A 23,821-nucleotide genomic window follows, 5' to 3' on the forward strand; every position below is an offset into this window, starting at 1 on the left:
GAAAAACATCAAGCTAACCTTTCCGCAAAGAGGCTAGTTTGTTTTAGAGAAACCTGTTAGACATTGCATGCACTGGGTCTATGACGCGATTCATTGTTTTATTAGCAAAACTGAGGTTCGCTAATCCCGGCTACCCGGTAGGTCAGAATTCAAGCATTTATACGTATTATAGCATTTTTCGAAGTAAGTCGTGGATCCATCCAAAAAATTCTTCACACATTTAACCACCCATCATCGGCTTGCGCGCTTCGAGGTGGTTTCAAATGGTCAATGTCACAACTGCGGCAAACGTGAACTACGCAGCACACAGTGTTCGAGTGCATAGCCACTGAAGGCTTGTGCAAGCTTGAAAGCCTTTTCGTTGTAAAAACAACGCTCGCTTTTGGAGAAACCAGGGCGGCTTCAAGCGATAATTTTCTGCAATGATTCGCCCTACAGCGCTCTGCTATTGATACAGATTGCTTCCAGAAATTGTTATGTTGTGTTTTGAATAAAACCTCAGTGTTTAACATCTTTGCACTTAAGTAGCATCATTTCAGCGTCAAGAGCAATGGCGAACCAGATATTTAACGAAAAAAAATTTGCGCGAGAAATTCTCGATCATAAAAAAGGCGACGAAAGTTCATCTCAGAAAATAAAGTAACCGAAAAAAATTCTTGAACGGACGTAGAGCGTAAAAAAATGTTTGAATACTTTTTGGGGAGGGTGATTGAAGGTTTGCTCACGCCGCCATCTCAGACTATGCGTGCTACGTCTATAGTTATTCGTGTACAATCATTGTAATTTTTGGCAGCAATATGTCAACGAAACTGAGAAACGCAATCGCATTGCAGCCATTATACTCGTGCTACATCAGGTGCTAAACTGTTGCTGCATGAAAAGTTGGTAAAATAGGTTTGTCTGACAACTGTAGCTGCGATGAGCGTGAACAACCTTATGAAGCCAAGACCGAATTAAGAGTAAAGAAGAAAGGATTTCAAACATTGCGGTGAAAATAACGAATGAATGTTGAATGCGGGAGCAACTTTACATTCCTCATCGAGAAGAAAGAAATTGAAATGGCAGAGAACGCGGCCAGGTTGGACCCCGTATCCACAACCTCTACATTACGTATGGGGTGGTCTACCAAATGACGTACATGGTGTCCCTACTACCGCTCCTTTAGAAATCTTTATGCATGCCGTACTTAACTGGTAAATTCGCAGCTGGCGTCAGATGCATCTTAACTTGGTGTGTGACAATCTGGAAATTTCGAATGCGAGTCGAGTGGCCTGTGCTACTGAAATCGTATTGGATACGAGGATTGACTACACAACGTTGTCCAATAGTCGTTTCCGGTGCAAAAAGACGTGATAGCAGCAGTCACTGGAGGCTCCAGCTTAAAAGGCAGATGCAGGCGGTGACTGTACAGAGCTGACGTGCCGAGGGGAGTCACATTTGCTGCAGAGAGGCGCCGTGTGCTAAGCCGAGGCACGGAGTCGAGTTCAGCGTTTCTGCAGTCGCACCAGTTGCGCACGTGACCAAAACATTGCACATCACGTGTTGGTTAGCGCCATGGTACCCAAATAATACAACTTTTGACGTAATCTCGTGTCCACAAGTTCTAGTTGTAATGCACGAAGTAGCGGTTCAACAGTAACCATCGCCGTTCAAAAACCAACTGCTCCCCGAAGCAGGGATTGTGAGACTTCTGTGACCACACTTCCTGGGCAACTTCCACAGTGCTGAATTCGCTAAGCATGAAACGGTTTATAGCTAGCATGAGCACCTGGCCGGCAGTGTAGGTGGTACCGGTAACCGAAGAAAAGTAAAAGCACATATCTTGAAGCTCTCTAATCTCAGTGTCACCGATGTAGGATTCACCGATTACACGGCTAGTTGCACCCAAGTAAACTGAACTGTTTGGGGACATGTAATACAGTCTGGCTGAAAACCTGCAAAAAGCGGACCCTAAACAGAGAAACTGTGATGGCGCATTAGTTTCACGGTTGTCTTATATTTAAATTTTTTGGGGGGAACAGGAGAGATGCCCGTCTTCGTTGGACTACACGAACTCCCTGACGACAAGAGGAAGAGTGTGGGCGACGGGCTCGCTCTCATCGACAAAATTGTCAGGTGCGGTGAAAAGTCATGGCTGATAATTATTTAGCGTTCTGTACATCTTTGGAAGCAATCATCTGCCTATGACAGATGTCGTATTGGAGGGCTTAAGCATTGCTTGCATTCACGAAGGTGGCCCCCAATTTAGCTACACGAAAAAACCAATGCGGCTGTTTATGTTCATACTTCTTATTCTATTTCGTTTGGCGATCTGTTTGCACAAAAATCGCTTTGAGCACAATGTGCTGTTCCTTCCTTGAGAGCGCGCTGAATGTTAGGTGCGGTCTGGTACTTTTGTTTAAAATCATAGCCGCGTAGGCCAGAATTTCGATGCAGAGCTACACTAAGTCGTTTGTGGCACATAGGGATGTCGGAATGAATTTATGAACTCAACGTGCTAGAAATTATACCATGGTGTCCGCAGCAGCTTTCATAATATCATATCTGTCCCTTCTGGATGTAGAACCTTACCGACAAGTGAACATGCTAAAAGGTCCACTTTAGGTCACAGTAATGCCGTCGTGAAAATAGTCCAACGTGCGCTATTTCTTTAGCCTGATAGTATGGCCACTTTTGTCGGATATCGAGTCAGCGGCATCGTACTTGAGAGCAGAAAGCCCTATACCCGTTGAAGTAAAACACGGGGAAGGCGAGAGATTAAATTCAAGAGAATGAGCAAAAGGAGAACTAGGTAAAAGCGGAAGCCATTGAGCCACGTAGGCGAGTGGCCAGAAAGTTAAATTTCAGAACTGGTGTTTGTGCATGTATTTCGGAAGTCATAACACTATGCTGTAGTGGCTATAGACCACGTTGCCTGCAGCTCCATGAAGTTCCTGTTCAAAAGATGGTGCTGTCGACTAGAAGAATGTGCTACTGTCACATTAACTGATTTCGGCGCCCAAAGCAAGCGGCCATTTCCGTTGGCTTTATTCTGTATGTCTGTGCAATTCATGCAGAATTCACAGAGAGTTTGCGTATTGCAGCTAGGGTCCGTAATTAAAGTAGGAGGGGAATTTGTATGCCGAAGTTTTATCAACGTTTCGGAACATTACAATCTCATTGTCTCGTCCTCAGGCCCGACGCATCCCGCTTCGAGCCTTACACCAACGTCATCTTCCTCCACGACCTGGTTCATGGACTACTGGAAAAACACAAGCAAATTTTAACTTACGGCAAGTCTTCTTGGACAAGAGGCGAGTGGGAAGCTTGGAAGGACCTCTTGTGGTGGTCGGAGGAGATTCCGGCTTTCATCAGCGCAGGAGCTTTTGTAATCGCCCGCTTTGTGCCCAGCAATGTGCTCGCCGAGTCTACGGATATGACCGAAGAAATGTAGAGCCATTCCAGGCGTCGACTTCCGCAAGGGCTAAACTCCTCTTGCGATATTCAGAGAGTTGACGCTAACTGAAGTGGAATGGAACTCGTTTGTTGTCTAAAATACCGTTGTTAAGTAAGGGAAGTTCGTTACAGGGCAAGAGTATTGTGTGCGGCGGGGTAGGGGATGCCTGTGGCGTGATTGGCGGTATTGGTGTGAAGAATCCACTTATCACGATGGTAATGGTGGCAGGAAGAAAATTCGTCGCCGACTCGAAAAGATTTCAGGTATCATCTAATAGAATATATTGTTTGCGATATATTCTGCCAGAAAACTTGATTATGACGATTATGGTGATTTTTACAAAGGCTAGGAGCAGCGAAATTGAAGAGCCCTCAACAGCTATTGCAGTCGAACGAATCCCTGCCGTGACCTGATAACACAAGTATTGCCGCATAATGTAAAACTTCGCTTCCTGTGTTCATGTTTTGGTTTAGCTCCTCATTGTCACTCTTTAAAGTAGCACGCCGAAAACGCGCACTTTCTATGGCCGTCTCACCGATTGACATAACCATAGAACATGAGGATTATCCTCAAGGAACCAATAAATGAAATTTAGCTTGAATCGGCTACGCTTCGTTCGTTTTTTGCTTTTTTTTTCGGGGTGAGCGGTTCCCTAGTGAGATTATTGTAAGCGATCTGGTAGTGAATGAGGCTCCTGCGAAAACTGCGGCTGTACGAAAAAAAGGTGCTTGGTTGACAGGGAGAACGGGCCTTCAAGGTTTTGGTGACAGGCATTAAAAGCCTCCAGGGGAATGTGCTTTCGCGAGGAGCATGAGCATTAATGAACACGCAGCCCAATGCAAAACACGTAAAGTGCGTGACAACCCGACTAGAATAACTTGAACTAACACCAAAACAACCACAGGTGGAAGACAAAGCACCACCGCAACGAGATGAAAAGAGCGAGGGAAATAAATCTTCGAGGTGAACAGGCGAGTGACGGAACCTCGACAAGTGCAAGGCACAGGTTCTTGCTGACATGCGAAGCCGATGTTGCGACGCGTTAACAAACACCTGTTCATGCAAGTTGTTCTTGTACAGCTGGTGACGAGTTCAACTATTGAACAAGAAACTATACGTAGCCGTTCTATGCAAGCCCTCATCAGGTCATTAAATTTAGAGTTCGACATAAAGGTGTCCACTATGAAATATATTTTATGTTGAAGCATTTACAACGCATTATAATTAGCATGCGGTATGTGAAATCTTACTCCGGCAGTGCTAGAGCATTTTCCTGCCAATTATAGTGCAAGGAAGCCGGGAAGCAAGCACAAAGTGCACATTCACAAGTGCCACGGCATTGGGTAAATATAATGCTGTGGATGAAAAGGAAGCTTGACAAACGTGGCCACAGATTACACTATGGTCTTAACATACTACACTGCGACTTCGTTGTTGTGTCGTGAAGGCATGCGATGCATTGTGCCCACTTGCTGCAGAAATGCGTTACTCTGCTGAATCGGTGACAAATGATTTCCTATCAGCGATGCTGTCCATGTTGTGAATAACTGATAATTTGCGAAATAAATGTGTGACACTTAATTTTATGTTAAATTATATTACGCATAGTGATATCTTTGTTTCAGATGCGATGTGTTCTGTTTCTTGTGAACGTGAACCGTAAAAGAAGTCTTTATAGCTGTTGTAGTGCCACCCGTTCTTTATGAAACAGTGTAGTATACAGCGTAGGACCGCAGCACAATAAGCATATCGCCAGGCACTCTCAGCCAGGCTTCTGTGATCTGCGATGGGGACAGGGTGCGCGGACGGCTGATAGCTTCGTGTGCGCTGCACTGTTAGCGAAAATAAGCCGAGATTTGGGGTTTCACCACTCATGCGCTGTGAAAACTCCTTTGTAGAAAGATATTACTCTGGTATGATGGAGTGAAATGCGTTCCTTTACGTCGTTTTACTACCTACCTCTAAAAAACGTAGTAAAAGGATGTCATTAGACGACTTTACGACGTATGGAGTTTTAGATCACTTGCTCTGAAACCATCTATGGGGAGTTCAAAACCACGCAACCTAGAACCTTGCTCAAGATAACATGATTAAATACTGCCGTTACACTGCGCAAGCCCTCACAAGCTCCGTACTTTCCAGTTAAGCCTATAGTTTGTGGAAGGCACCACCACTTTATCGGAAAACATGCCGTAGTGACGCACCGGCCAAAATATTGCTGCGTTGACTTTAGCAGTGGTCGAAGACATACCTACGGCAGCGGGAATACCGAGAGTGCTTGCTTGGGCGCAGAGCTGTACAATTTATAATTGTCAGTTGGCGTAACTGTGAAATTTGTGTATGGATCATAGCGGTATTTGGTTGTGTACGCGTGCATGCAAGCAGTGTGGTTGTTTTACTTCCGCCGAAGCCCCAGCTGCCGTAGCAAGCCAGCCATCACGATGTTTTCTCTGTTTCTTACGTTCAGAAGAAATGTGGTTCCACCAATTCAAGATGAGGCGACATATTCTCAAAAAACACGACACGTGGCACCATAGTCGGTGACCTCTCAGGAATAACTCTCAGCAACAGCCACAACAATTTCGTGAAGGGAGAAAAAAATTCTCTGGCTACCCTGTGCAAGTACCTTCAAATGGATGAAAAAGAAATACTCCCGAATTTACATGCAAAAGCACGGTCAGCAAGGGAGGACGAGGAGGAATAAACTTGCTTTCAGTGCCGCAGATTTATGAAAGCTAGGCCTCTATACCTAGTTGGCGGCTTCAAGCCCTTGGGCCCTGGCGCCATATTCGGCCTGCTCGATTTCTGTAAGTTGTTCTTCCGATGCACAGCTGTGCAGCACGCTGTCCCAGTGCTCTCTGATCTTCTGTGTTTTATTCTGTGTGAATGTCCGAAGACAAACCCAAACCATATGTCAACAGGGGAGTAAATTTTTACCCTGACTGGTGCGCAGAATAAAAAAAAAAAAAAAAACTGGAATGCGATAAGGGCCGAGCGCTTAATTTGCTGGTACTTCGCGTTATCTCTTGTTCAAAGCGTGCGTTCGCGCTGCTTAGTTCGCGTTGAAGCGAGAGACAACACGAAGGCCAATTTGCTCGTTGTTGCTTCTGCCACGCTTTCCTACTCCACCGTTTTGAAAGCGAGTGTGCACGGTCATCGAGTGAGATGTGTTGATATTTCGTTGTGGGCGTGACGCCATGGTTAATTTAGTTAGTAAGGTAACGTTTATAAATTTATACTGCCTATAAAATTATTATTATTATTATTATTATTATTATTATTATTATTATTATTATTATTATTATTATTATTATTATTATTATTATTATTATTATTATTTGCTATCGCAACCATTGCTTTGCCTTTCCGGTGTAAGTACAACTTTTTAAGTAAATCAAATAGCTGTCTAGAATTAATCGGTCATTAGCTTACATTGAAAATCATCAATGGGGTTATTTCACTATGCAATTCATGCAGTTCCTCTGCAAAATCCTCAACGCGCCTCTTTTAGCGTGTTAGCCTACGTTGATCTACACGTGGGCTGGCTGTATGAACCAACCTAGATATGGGTACGGTGGTTATACATAGAGGCCTTGTAGGATTGATTAGATGTGACGAAGGTGTAGGGGCCCCTCCAGCTGTAATTGGCTGCAGTTTGGCTAACCTAAGACATAGGTTGGACATGTTGCTTTCGAATTTGCCAAGTCTCGACGTTAGGGTCGAGACCGCTAGCATTCGGTTACCGACGAATTCTGCTTGTTCTTAGACTACATTCGGCATTTCTGTTAATTTCTGTCCTAGGTCGGCCAGTTGCGATCCGGTTTGGCTGCTAACAGCGCGATACTTTTTCTTAGATGGCGGAGGGTTGTCGCCCACCTCCATGCGATTATCGGTCGTCACTGCAGTTGCCCCTCCACTACAAGAACTCGGGCAGGCTGTTATCTCAGCCCTTCGAAAATTCTTAAGTTCCATTTTCCCGTCTCATTGCTGTGTTTCTCGTCTCATTTCCCTAAAAGCTGCAGTCTCTTCAGGTCAGCCGTGGCGCGACGAGAATTTGACCGCGTCTGCCCTGCTCACCTTGTTGGTCGCCTTGCCTCCCCCGTAGCGGGACAGCGATCGCGCACGGCTCCTGGATCTGGTTTGTGCCGGTCCGGGAGCGCGGCTCAGTGATCTGGACTTTCTGGTTCTCTAGCGGGCCCAAGACTGCGAAGGGGGCCTTCTCTCCCGGGAAGGGCGTTCAACTGGCTCCCTGGTGGGAGCGGAGGCCAGGAATTTTTCTTCTTCCTGTTGTCGTTGTCTATCCCGTTGTCGTCTCTTGACTATATATGGCGTCTTGGAGCGATCTTTGCAATTCTTATCGGCCTTTATGTGCTCAGCCCCGCAAAGTTGCCAATAGTGGTAGCACCGGTGGTCGGTACCTGGGCGGGCCATGCCGGAGCCTCTGCAGATGCGGTCCTGCGCATGGGGCACGCGTCCCAGCCGTGGCCCAGTCTGCCGCATTGGTGGTACGGGTCAACCTGTTTTCTGTATATCGCGCTCATGATGAGTGCCTCTCCGTAGCAGACGTAGCTAGGAACTTACAGTCCTGAAAAGAGCGCGAAGACCGTGGTGGTTTTGATGAGTCATTCCGCAACGATTGCGGCAGAGATATTTGGGGTAGCGACCTGGGCGGTGGAGTCCCGGGGTGAATCTCCGAGAGGTACACCCCAGATGATTTGTTTGGAAGTGAGGTCGAGTGCCAAATTGTACGCGTTGTTGCCTCTCCGTCGACCAACACGCATGGGTGCGTCGCTTCCTTTTAGAAACGTTTTTCCGCGAAGCCATGAGCCTCCATAGTTGGTCGGAATTCTTCGATGTGTTTCCACTCAAGAAGTAAAGGAAAGCTGGAAAATAAGGCTTTGGCGTTAAAGTTTCCGCATCACATCAATATGTTTTCTCGTATATACGAATTACAATCCGGTGCTATCATGTCTGCAGGTTGTGAATAAGTCAAACTTTATCAATTTTCTGACACAGTTTACTTTCAGAAATTCAACTACTTCAATATCATACTTGCACTGGGCTAAGGACCTTCAATAATAAGAATGTATGCTGCACATGCGAACACGTCCGTGCGCGCGTGAGGAACGTGTGCCCAGGATGTACACACTTTGATGAGTACGTGTTTACCCGTTGCATCTGTCTGGAACCGTGTGCGCTGGCGGTAATTGACATTACGGCAAACACGGTCCAAAACGGTGCCGCCTCCTTGCGGTCGAGGCCACTCACATCGACCTCAAGCGGCAGCGGCAAAAAGTCTTTCCCTTTGAGTTCCCGCGTAACAGATTTACGTTTCCTTTTATATATCCGAATAACAATACGTATTCGAATGACAAAAAAATCGTACATCATGCATTTTCTGAGGGAGTTTACAATTAAATATTTTTTTCATAAAGCATTTGGAGGGCCTAGAAAATTAGAATATATGCTCCACTGCCGCACACGTGCGTGTGCGTGTGAAGCACGTCGCTTGTGGTGGTGGTGGTCCTTGTGTAAGGTCTCTTAACATCAGCAACAGCTTCACTGTACATCCACTTTCACAGAGTAGAATGCAGGCAGATTTTTTCTCATCGCCACCCTAGCGGCTCCTGTTCGCGATACTAGTGCTAAAAAATAATGGGGTATTACGTGCCAAAATCACAATATGATTATGACGCACTCCGTAGTTTTTTTTTTAATTGCGAGAAAGACTTGCCCTTAAGGCATAATTCTTGGAGCGTATATGTGTATTATATGTATGTTCTGAGGCCTGTGTTGTGTATGAACTGAAGCAGTGTTTTGTGGAATCTGTTGTCATGTATCCAGCGGTCATAGCTGGTTGTCACACTGTAGCGGAGGCCGGCTTGCAGTAGGAGACGCGAGCGTTGCGATTGGAAACCCGTACGTGTCTATATTAGGTGGTATGCATCTGAACGCCGTAGTTAGGAACTCAGCAATCATTTGGAGCAGATGGGGTTTTTTAACGTCCACCTAAAACTAAATACACGGGTGTTTTCGCATTTGGCCCCCAACGAAAAGCGGCCGTCTTGGCCGGGGACACTAATGTCATAAATGGAAGACTTACAGCGCCGTCTTGCCGAAGCAGGGTGCCTATACTCGCGTCAACTTTCTGTGGCATAGAAAGGAGGTCTACGGCGTTGGAGCTTCTGCAAATGTGCTACCATGCTGAGTAGTCCTACGACGTTTGGGAGCGCTTGCGATTCCTTGGAACAAAAGTTCAATCGATGCTGCATCCACGTGCGATGGTTTCGCGCTTACGCAGGGAGAAGCCGCAAAATAGGTCAACTTTAACTGTCAGTGGTGTGCTTTCCCTTATTTAGCTATGGCAAGTGAAGTGTTTGGGTTTCCTCTTCCCAAGCTTGAACTCACGTGGATTAAGGTTGAAGACGCTTCTTAGACGCACTCTGGCTTGTGGGGGCATTGCCCCAATTGTTTTACTCTCATTAGAGTGTGTTAGCTTGTCGGGTGTCTTGCTAAGTGCAAAGCCGCTAGTTGAGTTGCCGAATCTTGCAGAGGTGTAAACGTGAATGGGGTACATAGTGACGCCACGTCGTGGCGATCAGCTCAATCAGACAAGCACAGAGCTAACACTAAAGTAACCAAGTGTATTCTATCTGCTTCTGGTGTAAATTTTCGGCATCCGCGTAGTCAGCAACATGTTGTCTCGTCAAATATTTAAAACGTTTTACATTTGGTTACAGCAAGATTAGATGTCTGACTGGATGTTTGAATTCTGCGCCACCCCGTGCCTGCCATGCAGGGTGTTCACGATGGCGATTCTGCTCAGCCAGGAGAACTCGAAGCCATCTTGAATTTACGGGTATATACCGGAGGCGCAAAACCTCTCTGTGTCAGAAAAAGTTCTCCGTGCGAGTAGATATCTCGAATCACGGTGGGAGTTCCCATTGAATGTGTCGGTGAAAATAAAGTTTAAACGAGACGTGGCATATGTGTTGTGAATTTTTAACATGAAAGTGTTTTATGCCGGGGTCCATCATCAACTTCCTATAACGGCTGTCAGCGCGAATGCGTAAAGTATGCTCCCTCTTGACGGGCCTATGTGGACCCCCCTCTAGGAGCAGGGAAGCGAAGTACTGCATCATTACTGTGACCAGCGCCCACCTTTAGCGCTTCAGTGGTGTCAGTGCAGCGGATTCTCCTACCCTGTGTATCCTGGTGTAGGTCGTGTAGGCATCCTTCTGAGCTGGGCTAAGCAGTTTCCGCACGTGGTTTCTCTTTTGCGTCCGATTAATCTGTGAGGCCTCGTCACCTACGTAGGGAAGCTTCAACTTGCGTCAGCAGTGCTTACGCACCGGCTACTGTTTCCATTGCGATGGTACCAACGAAAAAAGCCGTTAACAGTAAACGTCAACAGGCGCAGAAAGGCAACATCGTCGACGGACATATCTCACTTTTATCCTTCCTGAAACACACCAACATGAGGCAGAAGGCCTTTTCGCGTTGGCGGCCCTCGCTGTCAACCTTGCCTCTCACGCTGCTCACGTTAAACTCGTCACAATTCAACTGGCTTTTAAAGACGCTACGGCGCCGGCCCAAAATGCCCGTACCTTTGCCGAACCGACTCGGGAGCAGGTCCTCGCTCGGCAAAAGGACGCCGAGCATCAATAAACCAGCAACACCGTCGTGCACCCGCAAATTGTGCTCCTTTCGCTGCAGCGGAGTGTCAGTCCAGAAACATGCACAGCTTCTTTGCAGACAGGCCTCGTTGCTTGTTATGCCGATTTGCATGAAAGAGGGATCAATTGTACCTTTTTAAAATAAATTTCTGTGCTTCGTGAGATTTGGAGTCCCGTGCTTTTTGAAAATAAATATATCTTTTAAGTTTGTACGGCTAAATAAGAAAATGTTTCAGAGGGGCCCTGTGCAACTACTGGAGCTGAAAGAAAGGAGTATTACGTTGTAATGCGTGCAAGTTGGCTCCATTCACGATGCCCCTCGCTGTTTCGTGGTTTCAGGTCTATGTGAATATATGTTGGTCAGTGAGGATTCATACACTACTTTGAAAACATGTCGTATACACAATGGTTCCTAATTTGTGTATGGCAAAGCCCTGGTATAATTGCACCGTGATTGCCACTCAGTGTTCGTACAGCCTCTTGTTTAAATAAACGTCTTCTAAACCCACCTATCCCTAGAGTTTTACGTAACATTCTGGGAAGATATTAGTGCCCCTTTCGTGTCTGTCATCATCCGCTCCTTCGGAAACGTTGATTTCCTGCTAGTTTTCGCGATGGTCATCTTGTACTGATACCTAACCACGATCCAACATCAGTTTTCCTAATGGAATGGAGGCCAGTCACGCTTTTCGATGTTAACTACAGAACCTTCACACCTGTTGTCATTTGACGCATGGCAAGCTTGATGCCTTTTTTGATAGGACACCATCAAGCATGTTCACTCACTAACAGAGAGATACATAATCTCTCGTTTGTTGCGTGCGAAGAATGACGTAGGCACTGAGCAGGTCAGCACATGGTCTCTTAGTTTCGCTAGATCTAGAAAAGGCCTTCGATTACCACGAACATTGCTACATATTTATTGTACTGACCTTGTTTGGTTTTTCATCAAATTTTGCCGAACTTATCAGGATTGCCTATACAAATATTAGAAGAACATTGTTTCTTGATGGTCCTGAAAATGGACCATTTACCGTCACTCGTCGGCTTTGTCAACGGTGCCCTCTATCCCCAGTACTCTTTGTGCTCAGCCTTGAGCCATTTCGGCGTTCAATACAGAGAAACCCTTACATGTGCGGCCTCCCACTGCCTGGTAGCGGTGTTGTGAAGGTGACAGCTTTCGCCGATGACATAACATTGTATCTCGGCAATGAAGCTAGCATATCCTGTACCCGTCGAATTTTCACTGAGTACGGGAATGTGTCAGGTGCTGCGCTAAATTTTTCAAAATGTCGGTAATTGTTCATGGGTTCACCATACACACACCTAATTTCCCTTGTCCGTCTTCCAAAGAGCTATTCTTTTTTGTATTTTAAGCCTAGACTAAACCCATGATGGTATATTAGACTCTGTGAGGCTCTAAATTCTTGGATATGTAAGGTTAAATATTTAGCATTTTCAAGGCTATGGTCTACCCCTATGAGGGAGAAGGTACTTCGCACAATAAGTATTTTACGGCTGAGTGTGGTACGTTTGCCACGTTGTACAGCTACTATTGAGGGTTACTAGGTCCTTCCAGTCCCTTCTCTGTTCCTTCTCCTGGTCGGGCAGTACAGAAATGGTCGGTAGCACGGCGCTCGGGCAACCACACTCTTGCGATGGGTTCGCGTTCTCATCCGTGTCTGTCCATAGCTGGCTGATTGCGCTGCCATTTCTGCTCCCCCTTTTACAGCGTACCTTGGCGCAAACACTCTTTACATGTTATCGGGCGTGTAGTTGAATCGCGGACCTCAAGTTTCGGTGACCGCGGCCTAATTTCGATGGGGCCGAAATGCGAAAACACCCTTGTATTTGAATTTAGGTTGCCGTTAATGAGCACCAGTTGGTCCAAATTTTCCCGGAGTCGACTTCCGACCAACCGACTGCCTCAATAAGCACTGGGCAGCGGAGACCATCCCCGAGGATTGGAAGCATGCAGAGGTAGTTATGATACCAAAACCGCGTAAAAAGCTACAAATCGAAAACCTAAGACCCATCTCCTTCACATCATGCCTTGGCAAGTTGTACGAGAGAGGGGTCACGATAAGGCTACAACAATACATAGAGGATCACGAATTATACCCCCACAGTATGATCGGATTCAGGGCGAAGCTGTCGACCCAAGACGTACTATTACAGATCAAGAAAGAAGTCTTAAGCAACGTTCCCAGGAACGGAGAGAACGTGATAATGGCATTGGACATTAAAGGAGCCTTTGACAACGTGAGCAACGAAGCCATCTTAGTGGGCCTGGACGATCTGAACTGCGGCAGGAGAGTTTTCGGCAACGGCAAAGCGTTCCTCTCCATCACAACAGCTACGATAGGGTTAGGAGAACTCCGCTCGGAGAAGTTCCATAACCCTAACAAAGGAAACCCCAGGGAGCGGTCATTTCACCAACGCTATTCAACATAGCAGTGATCGGCCTAGCGAGACAACCCAAAGAGGTCGAGGGCATACACCATGCCATGTACGCCGACGACATAACCATTTGGACCAACACGGGATCACTCAAAGAAAAAGAAGAAAGACTACAAGAGGCTGCGACCTGCGTAGAGAACTGCGCGAGGGCAAGAGAGCTAGCCTGCTCCACCGAGAAATCTGAGCTGCTGAGAGTCTGGAGAGGGAAACAGAATCGCACGGTCCCGACTAGCGATGAGCTCAAGCTAGGCGTCTACCTCGAGGGAAAGCCAATAACGATGAAAATGTTCATAAGAATTTTTGGGCATGTGGATACAGTCGAATCAACGCTGCTCACACATCCTCGCTCTACTCAAGACATCAACTCTACAAGTCGCTCGCATGATAACGCGCATCTCCAACAGACGCTCAGGCCTGCGAGAGGATGACACGCTAAAGCTGGTTAGGAGTCTGGGGATCAGCCGGGTTACCTGCAGTCTCCCGTACTAAAACCCAATCAAGAGCGAGGTTCAGCAGATAGACGCGATCATACGCAAGGCATACAAAACAGCGCTCCGCCTACCACAATGCACATCCACGGGAGAAGCTTTTGGCACTAGGACTTCATAACACTTTCGAAAAACATAGAGAGGCACAACATGTTGCTCAGCTGCGCAGACTACAACAGACACCATCTGGCAGGGAGCTTCTGCAGAAGTTGGGATGCAGCGAACAGCTGCAAGAAACACGAAGAACCGCGACTATCCCGGACAAAATACGAAACACAATCAAGGTGGCTCCCATTCCCAAGAACATGGACCCCAACCTACACGAAGAACGCAGGAAGGCGAGAGCCGAATACATCCAAAAGTCACTAGCTTCCCAGGCAACAATGGTATGCGTGGAAGCGGCCACATACACGAGAAGGGCGAGACAGACCAACCCCAACGCAGTAGCGGTGGTGATAAACTCGGACATATGAGAAATTGTCAGCGCATCTCTACGGGACTGCACGGTAGTCGAGGCTGAAGAAGCGGCCGCCGCTCTAGCGGCAGCTGAGGGCTATCGGACTAGGTGGTCCTTAAGAATAATACCCGACACCTAAACAGCATGCCAAACTACATGTAAGGCAGAATATGTCACAGAGCGCTCCGCATACTCCGCTCTGAAGACTACCACACACAAGACCCAGAAAAAAAACAACAATTAGACACACGATAGTGTGGACACCGGGTCACACGGACGTGGAAGGCAACCGTGAGGTCGACAGGGTAGCTCGAGGATACACTGCATACCGAGCACCCTCCGGCAATGACCTCGAGGAAACCGAGCCAGTCCCCAGAGAATACTCGGCTATTCTAAACCGCTATACGGGCAGCAGGAAACGGTACCCCCCGCCACATAGCTCTCTCACTAGAGAAGGCTCCGTAGCTTGGAGGCTTCTACAGACGGGTGCATATCCGAACTTAAGCACACTCAGTAAAATACAACCCACACAGTACACTGACAAATGCCCGCGGTGCCAGGATACACCCACGCTCTACCAAATAACATGGGCTTGCAAGAAACAAATGCGGCACAAATAATACTCAAATCCGAGTGCGCAACCATGGGAAAGAATTCTCTCCAGCGACCGTCAGGACATCGAAGTGTTGGGCTGATCCAACGGGCCCAGCTGGTAGCGGCATCCAGCAGAGCTCTGGACTAGTGGCAGATGCCCATTGCTAAGAATATGGAAGACACCATCTTTGCATCAAATTCATCAAATTTTTCTAGACCTCAATAAACGTTTTTTCTCCTCCTCGTCCTCCTCCGTGCTAGCAGATGTTTCCAATTACGGCAGGAGTTCCAATAGAATATATGGGTAATAATAAAGTTTAAACGGGACGTGGCATATCTGTTGGGAATTTTTAACATAACAGTGTTTTATGCCGGGGTCCACCAACAGCTTTCTATAACGGGTGTCGACGCGACCGCATTAAGTATTCTCTCTCTGCACAGGCCTAGATGGCGCCGCCGTCTAGAAGCAGGGAACCGAAATACTGCATCATTACTATAATAGTGAACTCTTCAGTAGTGTCAGTGCAGCGGAGGTTCCTGCCTGGTGTAACCTGGTGTAGGCGGTGTAGGCATTCTTCTGAGCTGGCTAAGTAGTTTCCGCACGTGGTTTGTCTTTTGCGTCCCATTAGTCTGTGAGGCCTCGTCACCTACGTAGGGAAGCTTCAACATGCTTACATGCGTCAGCAGTACTTACGCACCGAATACTGTTTCCCTTGCGATGGCACCAAGGAAGAAAGCCGTTAACCGTAAATGTTAACTGGGGCAGAAAGCGAAAGTCCTCGACTAACTTATCTCGCTTTTACCCTTACTGAAACAGGCCAGCATGAGGCAGAACGCCTTCGCGTGTTCGCACCGCCCGCTGTGGGCTCGGCCACTCGCACTGCTGACGTTAAGCGCGTCTCAATTCAACTGGCTTCCCAAGACACTATGGTGCCGGTCCGAAATGCTCGTGCCTTCGCCGAAGCGACTCGGCAAACGGACGCCGAGCGTGAAGCAAACCTGCAACACCGTCGTGCTCTCGAAAATTGTGCTCCTTTCGCTGCAGCGGACTGTCTGTCCACAAACATGCAGAGCTTCTGTGAAGACAGGTTTCATTTCTTGTTATGCCGATTTGCGTCAAAAGGGTATCAATCGTATCATCTCTTAAAAAAAACTTCCTTGCTCCGTGAGATTTGGAGTCTCGTGATTTTTGAAAATAAATATATATTTTAAGTTTGTACGGCTAAATAAGAAAACTATTCAGAGGCACCCTGTGCAACTACTGCAGCTGAAACAAAAGAGTATTGCGTTGTACTAATGCAATTTGGCTCCATTCACGGTCCAGAAGCACATCTTCTGCTGTTCCAGGTATATGTGAATGTATGTAAGTCAGTGAGGACTCGTACACTACTTTGAAAACATGCCGTAGATACAATGGTTCGTTTTGAGTATATGTCATAGCCCTGGTGTAATTGTGCCATGATTGCGACTCAGTGTTCCTATAACCTTTTGTTTGAATAAACTTTTTCTAAACCCACCTATCCCTAGAATTTTATGTAACATTCTGGGAAAATATTAGTGCCTTTTTCGTGTCTGTCATCATCCGCTCCTTCGGAAACTGATTTCCCGTCTAGTTTTCGCGACGGTCGTCTTGTACTGATACCTAAGCACGATCCAACATCAGTTCTCCTAATGGAATTCAGGACAGTCACGTTTCTCGACTTTAACTACAGAACCTTCACTCCTGTTGTCACTTGACGCTTGGCAAGCATGATGCCTTTTTTGGTAGGACACGATCAAGCATGTTCACTCAATGGCAGTTAGATACATAATCTCTCGTTTGTTACGCGCGAAATAATGAGGTAAAGACTCAGCAGGTCAGCAAATGGACTCTTAGTTTCACTAGATGTAGGAAAGGCCTTCGATGGCCATGAACATAGCTACATATTTATTGTAGTGACCTCGTTCGGCTTTTCATCAAGTTTTGTCGAACTAATCAGGATTGCCTATACAAACATTCGAAGAGCATTGTTTCTTGATGGTCGTGAAATGCACCATTTCCCGTCACTCGTGGTGTTCGTCAGGAGCGCCCTCAGTCTCTAGTAACCTTTGTGCTCATCCTTGAGCCATTTCGGCGTTCAATACAGAGAGACCATTATTATGCGGCCTCCCACTGCCTAGTAGGGGTGTTGTGAAAGTGGCAGCTTTCCACGATGATATAACATTTTATCTCGGGAATGAAGATAGCGTATCCCGTAGCCTTCGAATGTTCACTGAGTACGGAAATGTTTCAGGTGCAGCGCTAAATTTTTCAAAATGTCGGTAATTGTTCATGGTGTCACCATAGACACACGTATTTCCCCTTTTGCGTCTTCCAAAGAGCGATTATTTTGGCATGTTAAGCTTAGAATAACCCTATGATGTTATATAAGACTCTGTGAGGCTCTCAATTGTTGAATATGTAGAGGTAAATACTCAGGATTTTCAAGGCTATAATCGACCCCTATGAGAAAGAAGGTACTTAACGCAATTAGTATTTTGCGTCTCAGTGTGGTACGTTTGTCCTGTTGCACAGGTACTATTGAGGGTTACTAGGTCCTTGCAGTCCCTTCTCGGTTCCTTCTCCTGTTCTGGCAGTAGGGAACTGATCGGTCGCACGGTGCTTGGGCAATCGCGCTCTCGCGGTGGGTTTGCGTTCTCATGCGTGTCTGTTCATTGCCGGCAGCTTGCTCTGCGATTTCTGTTCTGCCAGTTACAGCGTGATCAGTATTCCGCGCGCGAACTTTCCCGCTATTCCCTCGGCACAAAAAGTAGTTGCATGTTACAGGGCGTGTAGTTATATCGCGGATCGCAAGTATTAAACGTACCTGCCTTTAAAGTACGGCCGTAGCATTTTATTGCCACATACAACAGATAAGTTCTGATGTAGACGTTCTCGAAAACTGTGCTCTAGGTTAAATGTCGTCCTTACTGCTTCCTCCTGCTTGCCCAGGGTGCCGCGCACGTTCCCATAATGTGACGTCGGGATGGATAACAGTGTCATTCCTGCCTGATCACGTAGTCTAGCGTGCCAAGTGCTTCCGACGCGTGAGAGGATAGAGCGAGGGTCACAGTCCCATCTTTGCTGTGTCCCAATCGCCCCCTTCAACTATCCACTCAACATGTGCTGCTGCAATGCGCCGTTGCCAGAGTGTAGTGGATGGCCGTGTATGCTGGTTTGCGTGGCCTTGTAGTTAACCGCTTTATTAAATCTGGTTGTTGCACATGTGGAAGCTTTGCGCGACATTTAATTGTGCTGGGGACCTTTTGTCGGTGGCGTAACCGGTGCGAGGCAGCAGCCGCTGGACATCGTCACCGCGCTGTGTTTCCACTTCTGGAAAGGATCTACTCTGAGCTACTGTCGTTTCTGTCAGAGGAGTTGTTCTTCTTTGAGGAAGTATAGTTCCTTTGACAGTGGTCATGCCATTTATGTCGGTGGCTGATGGACGAATATGACTTTATTTTCGACCAGCCTAGTTCTTGTAGCCAGGCCATCAGATGAAGTCATTGATTGTGCATAGAATGTAGGTTTCTTTTTGTGCGTGCTCTCGTATACATTATCATTTTTATACATAGACATCTCACATAGCATCCCTACAAAATATGTGAAATATCCCGGTCACATCATCATTGTGTACATTGTATATATTTAACATGATATTATATATTTTCACAATTATTTTTATGTGTAACTGTGCATTTCCGTAGGTCAGTTGAAGAGAAGCTCAAAAGACTGACAAATAAGTTAAATTTCAAGCTCCAGCGATTCGTATCAAAACCAATCAGACATCGCAAATGAATTTAATAATTTCTTTTCCGATAAAAACAAGCACCTTCCTACCATTCCTATACCAACAATCCAGAGACAATCAAAATCTTTTTTTTTATATCCTACCATTCCGGATGAAATATACAACGTCATGCAACAACTAAAGCTAACAAGTACTGCCGTGATTGGGCACGGCAGTACCACAAGAATGCAGACGTCTAACCCGCTGTCCTTCTTCATGCAGTTTGCGGTCAGCATACTCCTTATCGGTGGGGATGCGCGCACTGGGCTGCTGCCGGAGGTGATCAGCGGAAGGCATATCAGCAACACTGCTTTCCACGTGCCAGATTGCTCCTACCATCCGTGCTGGAACAACTGCCGACGTGGTTCGACGACCGACGCGCCCTGCTGGACACATGACCGGCATCGAGCGCCATCTATACAACCATCTATATATGGTCTTTCTTCGCTGCCGGGAGCCATTGGGCACGGCAGTACCACAAGAATGCAGACGTCTAACCCGCTGTCCTTCTTCATGCAGTTTGCGGTCAGCATACTCCTTATCGGTGGGGATGCGCGCACTGGGCTGCTGCCGGAGGTGATCAGCGGAAGGCATATCAATAACACTGCTTTCCACGTGCCAGATTTCTCCTACCATCCGTGCTGGAACAACTGCCGACGTGGTTCGACGACCGACGCGCCCTGCTGGACACATGACCGGCATCGAGCGCCATCTATACAGCCATCTATATATGGTCTTTCTTCGCTGCCGGGAGCCATTGGGCACGGCAGTACCACAAGAATGCAGACGTCTAACCCGCTGTCCTTCTTCATGCAGGTGAGGAGGCGTCACGATAAGTGTTTTAGATCTAGTAACCCCTTCTTGTTGGTGCTGCCGTGCCCGCGGCTTGTTGTTGCAGTTGCCGATGTTGTATTGTTTCTGTGGAAACTTCTTTTAGTAGCTGGGGATGTAGAAGAGAATCCAGGCCCCGACTTAAGCCAGATTGCTAAACAACTCAAGGATATCGCAACCGATATAAAAGATATCAAAGAACATCGGCTAACCGAAATTGAAAAGAAAATAGACGCCCTCTCCAAACTTGAAGAAAAAGTCATCTCATACGAAAAGAACATATTGCAGTTGGAAAAAGCTTTTAAAAGATTAGAAAGCAGGGTTGATGATTTAGAAAACCATAGCAGAAGATCAAATCTTATTGTTTACGGACTTCCCGAGGATGAGGGCGAAAACAGCTCTACATTGGAACACAGTGTTAATCATACAATCATCAAGGAAATCCTTGGCCTGGAGCCAGTTGCCATCGAACGAATACACCGCTTAGGCAGGCCGAATAATGGAAAAAACAGACCAGTAATCTTAAAGCTACTTGACTCAAGTAACAAACCAGCGATACTGAAGAAAGGCTATAAATTCAAGAATACTAAGTACTCTATAGGTGAACACTTCAGTCGTAGAGTGCGAGACAAGAGAAGAAACCTCTGGGAAAGCGCTAAATCAAACCGTGAGAAAGGTGAAAAGGTATCCTTATTCTTTGATAAACTGTACATAAACGATAGCATGTTTGTCTGGGATGATGAAAGAAATGTGAGAGTCGCAGTTCAAGAAAAAACGCCGAAAGAAGTCGACCAGTAACCCGAAGCCACAAACATTCACAGAAATAACACTGCTAAATGTGAACGCGAGAAGTATAGTAAATAAAACTGAAGCATTAGAAAACCTGTTACTCGAGCACAGCCCTGACATTGTTGCTATTACTGAAACATGGCTTTCACCAGAAATATTCAGCCACGAAATAGCACACCCAAATTACTCAGTTATCCGTAAAGATCGACCAACTAGAGGCGGTGGCGTAGCTCTGCTTATTAAGAAGCACTTACCCTTTGTATTGATGCCCGACGTTCCAGATGTCGAGGCTGTGTTCTGCAAGATTATGTGCGATGATTTTGCTATACTTACTGGTTGCTTCTACAGAAGTCCTCTTTCTGGTCCCGAAAGTGTTATTGCTGTACAGGAGTTTATGCAGAAGCATGCTAGCAACCGAGCTATTCTTATGGGAGACCTCAATTTACCTGACATTGACTGGAATACCATGCACCACAGTTCACTCTCATCGAATTCGCTCATTGATTTGATGCTAAATTTCGGGCTTCATCAAGTAGTAACCTCTCCTACGCGAACACAAGGAACAAGGGCTAACATTCTAGACTTAATACTGATTAGTGACAACTTCCCCCTTGATCTACTGAACTCGGAGATCACAAATGGTATCTCAGACCACAACATACCAAAATGCCTGCTGCCCCTCGGATGCACTGCAACAGCCAAAGCTAGTGAAATCATTGTCCCTAATTTTGAAAAAGCAGATGATTCCGCTATACTAACCTATTTAGCGCATGAATACCAAGAATTTTACGAAACTGCCAACGAAAGTTCTGTCCACGTTAATGATCTCTGGCTTCATTTCAAGCGTATAGTATCGCACTGCATGCATCACTACATCCCGAAAAAAAGTAAAAAATCGAACAAAAAGAATCCTTGGATAACACGCGATATAATTCATGTCAAGCGCAGAATAAAACGTTTGCGGCGTAAGATGAAAATGACCGGTGCAAGTACACAAACGAAATCGCAACTCTCCCGCGCTGCCAACGAGCTCAAGTTAAAGACGAAGCTTGCGAAGCATATATATTTCAATGAAACTTTGCCTAACCTTATCAATCACAACCCTAATCGCTTCTGGAACTTTTTTCGCACACGCCCCGCAACGACACCACATCGTCCACGCGAGGAAAAACTGGCACTCGCTGATAAATTTAACCAACACTTTCAATCAGTCTTTACTAAAGATAACAACGCAATTCCATATTTGCCACCGTCATCATTTCACACTATTGACACATTAACAATAAATGACTCCGGAATATTTAAGCAGTTACTTGAGTTAGACGTGAAGAAATCAAACGGTCCAGATAACATCCCCAACGAGTTCTTGAAAAGATATGCTGAATATAATAGTAAATATCTTGGCCTTATTTACCGCAAGTCACTTTCGACGTCACAGCTACCTGAAGACTGGAAAATTGCCAAAATTGTACCCATTCATAAGTCAGGCGATACTAACCTGCCATCTAACTACAGACCAATTTCGCTTACCAGCACATCATGTAAAATTTTGGAACACATTATTCTCAAACACTTAACCGCATATTTCGAAGAACATATTCTAGTAGATGTTCAACACGGTTTTAGAAGAGGCTTATCGACAGTCACTCAGCTAAGAGAGGTCATACACGATCTTGCTTTAAGTATTAATAATCATAATCAAACTGACCTACTTTTACTAGATTTCAGTAAAGCGTTTGATTGTGTGTGCCATACTAAACTAACTGCCAAAATTACAGCTGCGATTGGCAATGGACCTATTACTGCATGGATAAAAAACTTTTTATCTCACCGATCCCAATTTGTCGTCATCGAAAACACCCCATCTGCCCCGATGCCTGTCACATCAGGGGTACCACAGGGCTCAGTAATAGATCCGCTCTTATTTTTACTTTTTATCAATGACATTACAAATAACATTGATTGTAAAATCAAACTGTTTGCAGACGACTGCATAATATACAGAGAAATACACAATCACCAAGATCAAGTTCAGCTCAATAACGCACTAGCAAAAATAACCGAATGGTGTGATAACTGGCAAATGACTATTAATACAAACAAAACGGTTTGCATGACAGTAACGAGAAAAAAGCACCCATCGTTTTTCCACTACACACTTAACGGCAGCCTCGTAACTATAGAGTTCAACAGCATAAATATCTCGGTTTAACAATAACATCCGACCTTAACTGGACAACACATATTAACAACATTACTTCTTGTGCATTACGGAAACTCTTCTTTCTCAAAAGGTGCCTGCGGTTGGCACCAACTAACGTCAAACTTCTAACTTACATTACATTTGTGAGACCCGTCCTTGAGTATGCTAATGTCGTATGGTTCCCGCACACTAAAACAAACATATCTAAACTGGAAAGAATCCAGAGAAAGGCAATTAGGTTTATCCACCGAAAATACCGGCGCAGTGATTCCCCTACTCTTCTTCTAAGACAGTCAGGGCTTGCAACTTTGGCTGTACGAGCAAAACGAGCTCGTCTCAAATTTCTGCATCAAATATTACACAGCCGACTAAAAATAAATGCCTCTGCATACGTTACCTTTTCTAAATCCCGCGTACTTCGTCATAATCATGCATATACACTAAACGAGTTCCTTTGTAATAACGATACTTTTCAGTCTTCCTTTTTCCCCCGTGTTGTCCGCGAGTGGAATAACCTAGATCCATCTGTAACTAACACAGTATCGCAGTCTGATTTTGTTAAGTTATTAGAAACCGAAATAATTAATTAGGAAATAATAGAGCTTATGCATATATAATTGTCAGAACCCCCATTTTTTTAAAACTGTAGCTAAACATTTACCCCCTTTGTTTCTTTCTTTGTTTTTATAACACTGTATTAATCCTTACGTGTATGTAACCTGAAGTGCACTATTTCTGTGAGTTTCTCTTGTTATTCATATTATTAGTGTTGTAAAATTGTGCATTGAACCTGTTTTATGTATTTCCATTTACATGTTTTCATGTTCTTACCATTCGGCATATAAACCATGAAATGTATGTATAATCATATGCCCACCTGCTATGGTCTCGATATGAGACTGGTAGTATTGTAAATAAATAAATAAATAAAGTGCCGGTCTTGATGAAATACAAGTAGTGCATCTAAAATATGTTGCTGACATTGTCGCTGACCAGTTTATTATGTAATTTGCCTTTTATTTAAATGTGGTGTATTTACATCGAAACTTAAGAAAGGCAAAATAGCCCCTATATTTAA

The 23,821-nt window shown here is 45.5% G+C and overlaps 1 protein-coding gene across 4 annotated transcripts in view; it reads left to right on the top strand.

The window, feature by feature from the left end:
- Positions 1–23,821, top strand: part of LOC135916376 (uncharacterized) — a 47,597-nt gene that overhangs the window by 20,257 nt on the left and 3,519 nt on the right. For 2 of the 4 annotated variants that reach the window (XR_011510198.1, XM_070530220.1), the window contains exons 11-12: positions 2,022–2,115; positions 3,175–3,293. Coding sequence is in view for 3 of the 4 variants with exons in the window: in XM_070530220.1 (XP_070386321.1) it covers positions 2,022–2,115; positions 3,175–3,293 (213 nt within the window). In the remaining variant the exon portion in view is untranslated. Of the gene's footprint in view, positions 1–2,021; positions 2,116–3,174; positions 4,681–23,821 lie in introns of those variants that run through there. The other 2 variants (XM_065449735.2, XM_070530221.1) reach the window with 2 other exon arrangements.

The sequence above is a fragment of the Dermacentor albipictus genome, unplaced genomic scaffold (assembly GCF_038994185.2).
Source record: "Dermacentor albipictus isolate Rhodes 1998 colony unplaced genomic scaffold, USDA_Dalb.pri_finalv2 scaffold_66, whole genome shotgun sequence".
Lineage (NCBI taxonomy): Eukaryota > Metazoa > Arthropoda > Arachnida > Ixodida > Ixodidae > Dermacentor > Dermacentor albipictus.